The 11,997-nt window shown below is 47.0% G+C and overlaps 1 protein-coding gene across 1 annotated transcript in view; it reads left to right on the plus strand.

The window, feature by feature from the left end:
- Positions 1-11,997, plus strand: part of LOC146132147 (titin-like) — a 170,250-nt gene that overhangs the window by 121,749 nt on the left and 36,504 nt on the right. The window contains 27 exon segments of the mRNA XM_083397226.1: positions 50-194; positions 361-486; positions 758-1,059; positions 1,222-1,618; positions 1,996-2,196; positions 2,389-2,590; positions 2,753-2,850; positions 2,981-3,191; positions 3,289-3,409; positions 3,580-3,749; positions 3,863-4,224; positions 4,566-4,832; positions 5,156-5,333; positions 5,424-5,661; positions 5,868-6,146; positions 6,343-6,607; positions 6,952-7,162; positions 7,387-7,574; positions 7,691-7,892; positions 8,000-8,232; positions 8,505-8,810; positions 8,945-9,127; positions 9,358-9,568; positions 9,914-10,189; positions 10,485-10,776; positions 11,087-11,387; positions 11,742-11,915. Of these exon segments, the coding sequence (XP_083253352.1) occupies positions 50-194; positions 361-486; positions 758-1,059; positions 1,222-1,618; positions 1,996-2,196; positions 2,389-2,590; positions 2,753-2,850; positions 2,981-3,191; positions 3,289-3,409; positions 3,580-3,749; positions 3,863-4,224; positions 4,566-4,832; positions 5,156-5,333; positions 5,424-5,661; positions 5,868-6,146; positions 6,343-6,607; positions 6,952-7,162; positions 7,387-7,574; positions 7,691-7,892; positions 8,000-8,232; positions 8,505-8,810; positions 8,945-9,127; positions 9,358-9,568; positions 9,914-10,189; positions 10,485-10,776; positions 11,087-11,387; positions 11,742-11,915 (6,139 nt within the window).

Here is an 11,997-nt window from a genome sequence, read left to right on the forward strand (position 1 = left end):
TATGGAAAACCTTGTTCAATAATTAACACGTTGTGCTTATTTGTTGCAGCTTGCTGGTTGTGAGCAACTGCAACCGACACGACGTCGGCAAGTACGAGCTCATTCTGGAGAACCCGGCCGGATCCAAGATGGTGGCCGTCAACGTCAAGGTGCTAGACTCGCCCGGGCCGCCGCAAAACCTGGAAGTCAAGGAGGTAAATGCACACACCAATGTTTTGCAAGAAGAAATGTAGTATTTTCCCACATTTTTGTTTAGCGAACATCGCCATAAAGCGGACGTAAAATACAAAATTTAAATTTGCATGTCAGATATCTTCGCTTTTACATGATACCGTCTTTAACAAACGCTATGTCTTTCAGGTTACGAGGAACTCCGCTTTTATTATGTGGGATCCTCCAAAGACCGACGGCGGCGCCGTCGTCTCAAACTACATCGTCGAGCGACGCCTTTCCACCAGAAAGGCCTGGACCACTGTGTCAACAGAGGTATTAATGAAACCGCAACACTCAGTAAACAGTCACTTAAGCAATTTCAACGGTATAAATGTATAACAAAATTGGCAAATATGTATTGCGATAGAGGCATACTGAATGGCGTTAGATTTAAAACCGTTTTTAAACTCCGATAAATAAAATTTCCCAAAAAAAAATAAAATTACTAAAAATAATTAAAATTGTCAAAAAAGATAAATATCAAAACCGCCTTATAAACGGCTTAAATCTTCCTCTTGAAAATTCTTTCCTTTGTATCCACCAGGTCCACCGAGAATCGCACAAGATCACCGGATTAGCGGAGGGCGAGCAATACTTCTTCCGCGTCCTGGCCGAGAACAAATACGGCATTGGGGAGCCGGCCGAGACCCGTGAAGTGGCCCGTGCGTCCGAGGCGCCCGGCGCGCCCAAGAGCGTCGACGTCACCGAGTTCAGCCGGACCGCCGTGTCCTTGGCCTGGACCAAGCCCGAGACCGACGGGGGTTCCCCGATCCTTGCCTACCTGCTCGAGATGCAGCGCGTTGGCATGGAAACGTGGGTGAACAAGGCCACCACGCAGGCGCTCAAGTAAGTTGATTTTTATAGAGAAGTAAGTTGATTTTTATAGAGTTCTAATCCTTAGTATTTTGCGACCTAAATTAAAACAGTTAAAAAAAATTTTTTATGGCCTTTATAAAAAAGTTATTTTTAATCTTTCATCTCAAATAACGAACTTTGACCTTTGCGCAGGGCCACCGTTTCGGACTTGAACGAGGGCGCCGAGTACCATTTCCGCGTGCGCGCCAAGAACGCGGTCGGCGCCGGCGAGGCCACGCAGACCCTGCACTCGGTTACCGCCAAGGATGACGTCATCAGGCCCGGCGTCGACCTGCGCGAGCTCTACATGGGAACTGTGACGGCCAAGGCCGGATCGAACCTGAAGATAAAGCTGCCGCTCCTAGGCAAACCGCTACCAACAGCCCAATGGCGTCGTAATGAAGAGAATGTTCGCGAAACGCAGCGAGTCAACACCGAAACTTGCGACGGCTTTACCACCTTGAATATAAGGGATTGTCAGCGCGGCGACGCCGGGAGCTACGAGGTCGTGGTCAAGAACCCGGCCGGCACCAAGACCGCTAACATCAGGGTAAAATAACTGATAAAATCGGTAATAAAAAATGAAGCGTTTCCGATAAAGCACGAGAGAACTGTGGAAGGAAATAACTTCAAAATTAACCTTTTCTTATTAAAACACAAATTAAGTTAATCATTGGAGTATAGGTAATATTTTACGTATCGATAACTATATATTCATTTTCCACATTTTTTACTTCTGTATGGGCTTTGATATTCTTTTTAAGTTAATCATAATAAAATTAGACAAAATGCAAAATAACTAAAAGGAAATGCAGAATTTAATCCTTATAAATTCTCACCCCGAAAAGGAAACTTATGGATAAAGAGACTTGGTTCACAAAAACTCACAAAAAAAAATTTCTAACCTTTAAATGTTCCGCTTTGCAGTTGACGGTCTTCGACTGTCCAAGCGCGCCGCGCGGCCCGATTGAGTTCACCAACGTCACAGCGGATTCGCTGACGATGACGTGGCTCAGTCCCGAACAGGACGGAGGAGCGCAGATCAACAACTACGCGGTGATGAAGCGCGAAAAGGAAAACGACACCTGGACAGAGGTGGCCGGGTCTGTGGCCAGAACCACCCTCAAGGTAAGGATTACATAAGGGAACTATTCAGACAAACAGAACCACTGGGTCTTAAAGCTTAACTGCTCTTTTAAGAAAGTTCGGCAACGGTTTAATGTACTTCGCTTTGTGTTATTTGACCCAGAAGCTTTACTAAATTTAAAAATTCATACCCTTTGTATACATAATTAAAAACTTGCTTCCGATTTTTTGCAGGTCGGCCGCTTGGCGAGGGACCAGGAATACTTGTTCCGCGTCTTCGCCGAGAACCGTTTCGGCCGTTCGGATCCCCTCGACTCCAAGCCGATCCTGGTGCAGTACCCCTTCAGCCGGCCCGGCGTGCCCGGACAGCCCGAGGTGGCCAAGTGCACCAGGGACACGGTGCTGCTCAAATGGGAAGCGCCGGCGTCCGACGGAGGTAAGCAACGGAAGAGTTTGGCTGCCATGTTTTGTCTACACACTTGTATAACATGATTTAAGTGTAATTCACTTGAATAACATGATTTAGGTGTAACTTACTGTGAGAAAACATTTGGAGGTCGTGATTTGGCGGTCTTATTGATTTATTTTTTGTCTTCAGGCGACAAAGTGTTTGCCTATCACGTCGAAAAGAAGGACAGGAATGCTATTCTTTGGACACCGGCCACAAAAGCACCAGCGAAAGACATTTCGCTCAAGGTAACATAGCCCAACATACATAGCCCAACATACAAAACCATACAACCTTTCAAAGGCTTCAAAATCTCCGAAAACTGGCATTATGCGGCATAATTGTATTTAATATTCAATTTTTGATCGCTTTTTGTAGATTTCCGGACTTACCGAGAACCTCGAGTACCAGTTCCGCGTCTGCGCCGAAAACCAGGCTGGCGTGGGCAAGTTCTCGCGTCCGTCGGAGGGCGCAGTGTGCCGGGACAACGTGGACCGACCGGGCCGGCCCGAGGTGACCGAGGTCGGAAGGACCACAGCCACCGTGGAATGGACCAAGCCGGAATACGACGGCGGGGCAAAGATAACTGGTCAGTGGAATTGTCGCTATCTCGTTTAAAATGCTTTAAAATACCATTATATGAGTAATTAAGCTCTTATTGATGTTTACAAATCCATCTTGTTTAGGCTACACAATCGAACGACGTGAGCTGCCCACTGGCCGTTGGCTGAAGTGCAACTTTAGCAACGTGATCGAGACCACGTTCGCCGTGACCGGACTCACGGAAAACAGCGACTACATCTTCAGGTAAAAAGCACATTTTACTAAACACCTCCAGAAAAACGTAAAGATAAAATAAGCTTAAAGCCAGTGGAAACAGACATGCTTACGTCACAGGCATTTCCATATAGCAGTGCCCACAAAAAGACAGCCTAAGAAGTGACTTAAACTAACATGTCACCACATTCACTTTCCAGGGTCTTTGCAAAGAACGCGAGCGGCAGCGTTTCGGAGGAGAGCGAGTCCTCGGATGCGGTGACTTGCCGCGATGAGGTGCGACCTCCGAGGGTCGAGTTCGACGCCAAGCTCCGCGATACACTCGTCGTCAAGGCGGGAGAGAGCGTAAAGCTTCTGGCAAGGATTTCAGGTAATTTTGAAGGAGTCTGGCGTAAAAATGGATAGAAATAGCAAAAACGTACTGTTGGCTGAAAATTGCATTGTAACGCTTACCAGCTTAATAACGCTAAACTTCTCACGCAGGAAAACCGCTGCCGTCCGTCCAGTGGCAGAAGGATGACGTCACGCTGGAGGAGAGCAACCTCCTCGGCGTCATCAACTCTGACGCGGACAGCCTTGTGCACATCCGTGACGCGCGTAGGACCGACTCAGGTCAATACGCTATCAACCTGAAGAACGCAGCCGGTTCAAGGAGCCTTACTGTGAGCCTCAAGGTTCTGGACAGACCCGGGCCTCCTGAGAAGGTGGCCGCCAATGACGTCACGGCCAGCCGGGCCAAGTTGTCCTGGACGGCGCCGCGTGACGACGGTGGCAACGCAATTAGCCACTATGTGGTCGAGAAGCGTGAGACGAGCCGCCTGGCCTGGACCCTCGTGTCCAACGAGGTTTGTTTACATTTAAATATTTAAAAAATGCAAGAATGTACAATAGTGCCAAGAGTATCTTTATTGTTTAGAATAGCCTGGGTTTTAATTAGTTATTTGTTGAAAATTCGTACAATTTTCTGGGCCTATGGTATTCCAATGCCTTTTATGACATGTGTTTCAAATTTATATTAAGCTTTTAGATAACCTTTACTTTGTTACTCGAGTTCTACCTTCAACATAATTATTCTTGAATAGCACCTTCTAAATTTTAACTCGAAAATATAATAAATCAAAAACGGGCAAAGCCTGAAATATTAATTTCGTAAACTGTAACTTAACGCATTAATTTTACCCAATAGGTCGAAGGCACCTCCCTGCGAGTCAACAACTTGCTCGAGAGCAACGAGTACGTCTTCCGCGTGATGGGCGTCAACAAGTACGGCCAGGGCGACGCCGGCGAATCGCAGCCGGTCAAGGCGGTCAACCCGTTCGTGCTGGCCGGACGCCCCGGTCAGCCCGAGATCACCAACGTGACCAGGGACTCGTGCGTGCTGACCTGGACCCGGCCCGCAAGCGACGGCGGCGCCGAAGTCACCAACTACGTATTGGAGAAACGTGAAAGGCGAGTAATTTAGGCTATTGACTTGGTGTGGAATTTGTGGGAAAACGACCAAAAAAGCAAATTCATAATCTTATCATAATCCTTGGCTTACATCCATGCTTATCTTAACTTTTTGTGTTTTAGGATTAATTCAAGTTTAAAGCTTAACAGATTCTCACTTGATTTACATTCGCTATTGGTTTATTATATCATTAGATTATAACATATGCTTATTGCTTATCTTTATGTTTTGCGTTTTTGGGTAAACTCGATGTAATTTAAAGCTCAACAGTAACTTACTTGTTTTGCTTTCGGCTAACTCGCTTTGCTCTTTGGTTGCGCAGAAAGGGAACTCGCTGGGTTCGCGCTACTCGCAAGAACGTGAGCGAGTGCCGCTTCCGACTCACCGGACTGCCAGAGGGCAACGAAATCGAGTTCCGAGTAGCGGCCGAGAACGCCGCCGGAACCGGAGAGCCCTCGGAACCGTCAACCTACGCTCACATCGTCGACCCGATTTACCCGCCTGGTATGTCATTATAAAACAGTTTGTGACGTAACAATGTTGTTTACTTTTAAAATGTAATATTGTTTAAATCTTCAAATGATTACCTTAAAGGTCCGCCAGCCAACTTGAAGACCACCGAGACGACGCGCAAGAGCGCCACCCTGGCCTGGACCAAGCCGATGTACGACGGAGGCAGTGACGTCATGGGCTACGTCATCCAGTACGCTGCGGCCAAGGGCGATGACGAGGTGTCGGAAGACGCCTGGGTGAAGTGCCCGGTGCCCGTGCGTTACTTGCTCACCGAATACACGGTGTGCGACCTGGTCGAAAACCAACAGTACAAGCTCAGGTATGTTTGGGTGTGAATTACATTTTTATTATAAATCATTAAAATCCAATTTTGAGACCTTTTTAAACTTCGTAAAAGCTTGCAAAGCTTTGCAATGTCAAGATGTCGCTTTATGGAGTCAGCTGGTCATTACTAGAAGTAGTAGAAATTTGATTAAAAAAATCGCCTTAAACCGGTCTTCATACTCTAACACTTTACAATTACAGGATCGCTGCGGTGAACAAGGCCGGCCCCGGCGAATTCGCCCAGGTACCCGGCCTAGTTGTGGCCAAGGACCTTCTTTTGGTCCCGGACATGGACATCGACGCGAGCCTGAGGCAGGCGCTCAAGGTCAAAGCGGGCAACTCGATCCGCCTGTTCGCCACCTACCGGGGAAGTCCTGCGCCCGAGATCACGTGGCGCCTGGACGAAGGGAAACTCCCCGACGCGGCGCACGTCGACACCACTGATTCGACAACTTTGATGCTCATCGAAGATTCGACGAGGTTTGGAGATTTTTGTAATAGATAAAATACACCTATTTTCTTACAAGCATTTTCCTATCTTATATAAAAACAGCTATTTTCTTAATAAATGATAAGCACGTTTTCCTATCTTATAAAAAACAGATATTTTCTTATTAGCACTTTTTCGTATCTTAATCTCAACACCCCGAGCTAATCCACGTCCAATTTATCCCAGGAACCACAGCGGCAAGTACGGTCTCACCCTGGAGAACAGCGCCGGGTCTAAAACAGCCACGGTCAGTGTCGTGGTGCTGGACAGTCCGTCGGCGCCGGTCAAGCTGGCCGTCAAGGACGTGACCAAGGAATCGGCGACCCTTACCTGGGAACCGCCGACCAACGACGGCGGCAGCGTGGTGAACCACTACATCGTCGAAAAGAAGGAGACCACTAAAAAGGCCTGGTCCACTGTCACGATGACATGCGTCCGAAATTCATTTAAGGTATATTTTGCAAAAAAGTTTAAACCATTAGCTCCAGTAGTTTTTAACCTTTTCAGTTTTGTAAGTCCTGTGAAAAACTTAATAGAATTGAACGAATCCATTTTACATATTAAAAAGTTATAATTAATCACCTAATGAATAAACACTTTAAAAAAATCTCAATAATATCCATTCAAAGTAAACCCTAATATTTACAAAGTTTTTTGAGCAGTTCAAAATAGCACGTCCTTTGTCATTGCCAAAGTAACCACCGTCAAAGTAGAATTTTAGCTTCAGGCGAAAATTGCCGATAAAATAAGTACCATTGGTTTAAACTATAACAAAAATCGACCAACTCTTTACAGGTTCTCAACCTGAACGAGGGAATGAGCTACTATTTCCGCGTGATGGCCGAGAACGAGTACGGCATCGGCGCCGCCTGCGAGACCCCGGGGGCCGTGAAGGCGTCTGAGGTTCCGAGCGCCCCTGGGCGTCTCGAGGTCACACAGACAACGTGCAACAGCGTGTCGTTGGCCTGGGCCAAGGCAGAGACGGACGGTGGCAGTAAAGTGACAGGTATGTGTCATGATCAGCATTAGCTTGAAAAACAAGTTTCAAGATTGGTTAATGGTTATGCAAATATGAAATATAATTTTTCCCTACATATTTCATAATACCTTGCCTAAAGGTATAACACACTTGTCACATGTAATTTGCCATCCAATTACAATCATTTTCCCCTATATAACCTCTTGTTATCGCACCAACAAACTAAATGCATCACATCTCCTCTTCCGAAGGTTACCTGATCGAATACCGCGACGCGGCTTCTGAGCAGTGGAAGCAGGCCTCTCAAGTGAAGGGCCTCTCGGGCACCGTGGGTCGCCTCTCGGAGGGCAAGGACTACTGCTTCAGGGTGAAAGCGCTTAACGAGAACGGATTGGGAGATGCGCGCGAACTGATGCAACCGGTTACAGCCAAGGACGAGGTAAAGATGTTAAAAAAGTTTCAACTGAAATAAGTCATAATTGAAATAATTTAAGATGCTTGGTTCCAAATAAAAAGGGGAAAATTATGTTTAAAAATCTCAATGTTTTAATTCAGGTTGAGCCAGCCGCTATCGACTTCGGCGGCCTTTCATCGTTGGTCTTCTACGCCAAGAAGGGCAGTGACGTCAAGGCCAAGGTCGCCCTGGTGGGAAAACCCCTGCCGGTTGCGCAGTGGCGACGCGACGGCGACGAACTGCGTCAGACCAGCCGCGTGAACGTGGAAGCGTTGGAAAACTACACGATACTGACCATTAAAAGTACGCACGAAATGCCGAAACTTTAAAATTTTTGTTGGGGATAAATTATGATGTTGAACCATGCGTTCTAGATTTTAGGAAACTAAAATAAAATAACTCCTACTTAGACTGCATCGTGGAAGACGCCGGCGACTACGAGCTGACCGTGTCCAACCTGATGGGCAAAAAGACGGCCAAGGTCCAAGTGGTGGTCTACGATAAGCCGGGCGCGCCCAAGGGACCGGTCCGCTTCGACCAGGTCACTGCCGAATCTGTGACCTTGTCCTGGGACGAGCCGGCCTTTACCGGCGGCTGTCAGATCGCCAACTACATCGTCGAGAAGCGAGAGGCCACCAGCACTGTAAGTGTACACTACAGTTTTGGGGGGTTTGAGGCTTCATTTTGACCATTGTTTGGCTTAGGCCATTTAAAAATTGTTGATTTAATTTAAATTTTGGGAGATTCCATCATTCTGTCAAGAAATCCTAATTATTCGATCTAAAACTCAAATCCGCCCAATTTAAGAGCGCTATGAGTCAGAATATCCTATTAAACCTTCAGACATTTTTTACCGGTCACTTACACATTTGTATTCAACTGCTAATAAAAACAACTAAAACGCCTTAATTTCAGGTCTGGACCATGGTTTCGGCAGCCTGCGCTCGCGCCACCGTCAAAGCTACAAAGCTGAGTAAAGGAACAGAATACCTCTTCCGCATCAAGGCCGAGAACCGCTTCGGTCTGGGTCCGGTACTCACCTCAGACCCCGTGACCGCCCAGCACCCCTACAAGGCCCCAGGTGCCCCCAGCCAGCCCCAGGTGGTCCGCGTCACCAAGGACAGCGTGACCCTTCGCTGGTCGGAGCCAGTTAACGACGGCGGGTCAAGCGTAACCGGATACCAGATGGAACACAAAGACAGAAACTCGATCCTGTGGCAGGTTCGTGTGTACTCGTACTCGCTACTCTGTTAAAATGCGTACTAATATTGCTCTAAAAACCAAATGCGATAAATACTTATTGTTGTGCATTGGAAACTTCAAAATCTCAACTTAACTTGTTTCCTTCTGAGCAGAAAACCAACAAGATCACGATTTCGGAGACCGAGTACAGGGCGAGCGGACTCGATCAGGGACTCGAGTACGAGTTCCGCGTCTACGCGCAGAACGCGGCCGGCATGAGTAAGGCGAGTCGGAGTACCGACCTCGTACTCTGCCGCGATCCGATCGAGGCACCCGGAAGGCCGGAAGCCCTGCAGGTAAATAAATTGTATAAATTTGTAAAAAAATAATTTGTATAAAGTCGTGAAACTGCACGATATGCAACTTCAATAAAGCTGTACTTAGTTAGAATCAATTACAAATCTTAAAGGCTCTTTGCATAACCACAGTTAATGCTTTCCTAAATATTAAAAGCGTCGCATCACTTTGGTGTCCAGTCCTAATTTCTTGGAAACGAATTTCTCCTCACACTCTTGGCACGTCACAGGTCGGAAGCCGTTACGTCACTGTCGAGTGGACCAAGCCGAGTTACGACGGCGGCAGCACACTGACCGGCTACAGCGTCGAAAAGCGCGAACTGCCGGACGGACGCTGGTCCAAGGCCAACTTCGGCAACGTGTCTGAGACGCACTTCAAGGTGGACGGACTCACCGAGGGAAGGAAATACGAGTTCCGCGTTTGCGCCAAGAACGCGATAGGTTAGTGGACTTTCTGCGACGAATAAAATATTTTAAATAGTAAAACTTGTTTCACATAATGAAAAGCCGACTTCAAATTTTGTATTTCTACTTGCTGCCTTATAAAAAACACAATTTTAATACCATTTTTGACAACAAAATTTATTCTCTTGCTTGTAATGACACTGTTAAACAAAACTTAGAAACTTTACAGCTTCGACTTTTTCTTCTTTTCCACTTTCCACTTTTACTGAAAAATGGGTTAAAGACTGCGAAACCTAGTCGCTTTTCCATGAACTTTTACTGGACCGCCAACCATCTACAAAACAATTGCCAGCACCAGCCTGACATAACGTTTTTAACCAGGTTCGGTGTCCGAGCCTTCCGAGCCCTCTTCGCCTGTGCTTTGCCGCGACGAGCTCGACCCGCCCAGTCTCGAGTACGACCAGTCGCTGCGTGACACGCAAGTGGTGCGCGCAGGCGACACTGCCAAGTTCACGATCCGCATCTACGGCAAGCCGCCGCCTTCCGTGCGCTGGTGTAAGGAGGGCCGCGACATCGAGGTTTCGCCGCGGGTCAAAGTAGAGCACACGACCACATACACAACGCTGCAGATCGCAGACACGACAAGACGCGATACAGGTACATTTCCGATGTTTCCCCGTCTTTTCGTATTTTGGTTTCTTAAACGTACTCTTACCTGAATTTGGATTGTAAAGTTTTAAATTTCGAAAATTCAACACCCAAAAGCACCCTGATAGATTATTTCAGCTCTGGTTCTTATCAGCATATTTAAATTTGAGTTTTTTGTCTAATTTTTTTCGAATAAGGTCAGTCTTTAACTAGTGCAATGCACTTCGCCTACTAAGTTTTCATAATCTTTGGAAATTTAGCAATATAATGGCATGCATTGAGTTACAACTTTTTACATTTCCAGGACAATACACCCTGATCCTGGCCAACGACGCCGGCGAGCGTTCCATGACGCTACAACTCAAGGTCTTGGACATCCCTGGCGCGGTGCGACACCTGGCGGTCGAGGACGTGACGGCCAGTAGGTGCACAGTGACGTGGGACGCCCCCTGCGAAGACGGGGGCAGCCAGATCACCAACTACGTGGTTGAGAAGCGCGAGACGAGCCGAATCACTTGGACGCAGGTCGCCTCAGAACTGCAGACGCGCTACATCAAGATCGGCCACCTCATCAAGGACCACGAGTACATCTTCAGGTGCGCAGAAGTTTGGAAATGCTTTTTACGGCCGAATAAATGTGTAGCGCGTAGTTTTTTTGTAATAATGGCCATCAGCTATAAATATCAATACTAGATTTTATGTACATATACTGTAGGCAAAGATTTCGGGTTGGCAGCTGGCATTATAAAAAAAATGGAAAACAAACCTTAAATCAACTCTTTACTGAATTCTTCAAAGGTTACATACATAGCTTTAAACCTCTGGCAAAGCAAACATTAAAATACTAACCCTAACGATTTCAACCGAAAATTTGGCTTATTTGACCAAAAAAATCCCCACTTTCAGGGTGCGCGCCGAGAACAAGTTCGGGCTGGGTGACGTCACCGAGTCGGCGCCGGTGGTCACCAAGAACCCGTTCAAGGTGCCCGGGGCGCCCGGCAAGCCGGAGGCCACCAACGTGCACAGCAAGGGCCTGATCCTGACCTGGGCGCGACCGGAAAGCGACGGCGGCTCGGAGATTTGCAACTACGTGGTCGAGAAGCGCGAAAAGCTCGGCGCCAAGTGGTTCCGAGTGACGTCACGCCAGATCGAGGAGTGCCGCCTGAAGGTGTCTGGTCTGCAGGAGGGACAGGAGTACGAGTTCCAGGTAAAAAAGCCCTGATAGAAACTAGAAATCATTTTCACAATTGTCCGGAAACCCGATCACATCCCTCTTGACAGTTTTTCCAACTTTTTCGTAATTTTTTTATGAGTTCCAGATTATGTAATTTGTTTACTTTGAAAGACTTAATACGCAGCTTTTTATCCTTCAATCTGAATTATATTGCCTGGAATTGTATTGCTTAATAACGCCCTACCACATATCTTGCCTTAGACCGAACTTACCCTGTTATTTCAAATTCAGTTTATTTTCACATTCCGAATGTCATTTTTTTTACTTAGTTTTGCTAAAAACAGTATTTTGTCAGCGCATATCCTCACCGCCACTTATTTATTTCAGGTTATGGCCCAGAACGACGAGGGCGTCGGTCCTGCCGGCCCCTGTTCCGACTCGGTCATGGTCCGCGACCCCGTGTACGCCCCGGGCGAGCCAAGGACGCCAAAGGTTGTCGACACCACAAGGAGTTCGATCAGCCTCGCCTGGTCGACGCCAACATACGACGGCGGAAGTTCGGTAAGTTTACAAATCAGCTATATAAAAGGCTTTTAGAGTTTTGGCTAATTGTCCGTTCAGAGATTGATAAAATTTGTTGTGC

The sequence above is a fragment of the Ascidiella aspersa genome, chromosome 9 (assembly GCF_963924565.1).
Source record: "Ascidiella aspersa chromosome 9, kaAscAspe10.2, whole genome shotgun sequence".
NCBI classification, from domain to species: domain Eukaryota; kingdom Metazoa; phylum Chordata; class Ascidiacea; order Phlebobranchia; family Ascidiidae; genus Ascidiella; species Ascidiella aspersa.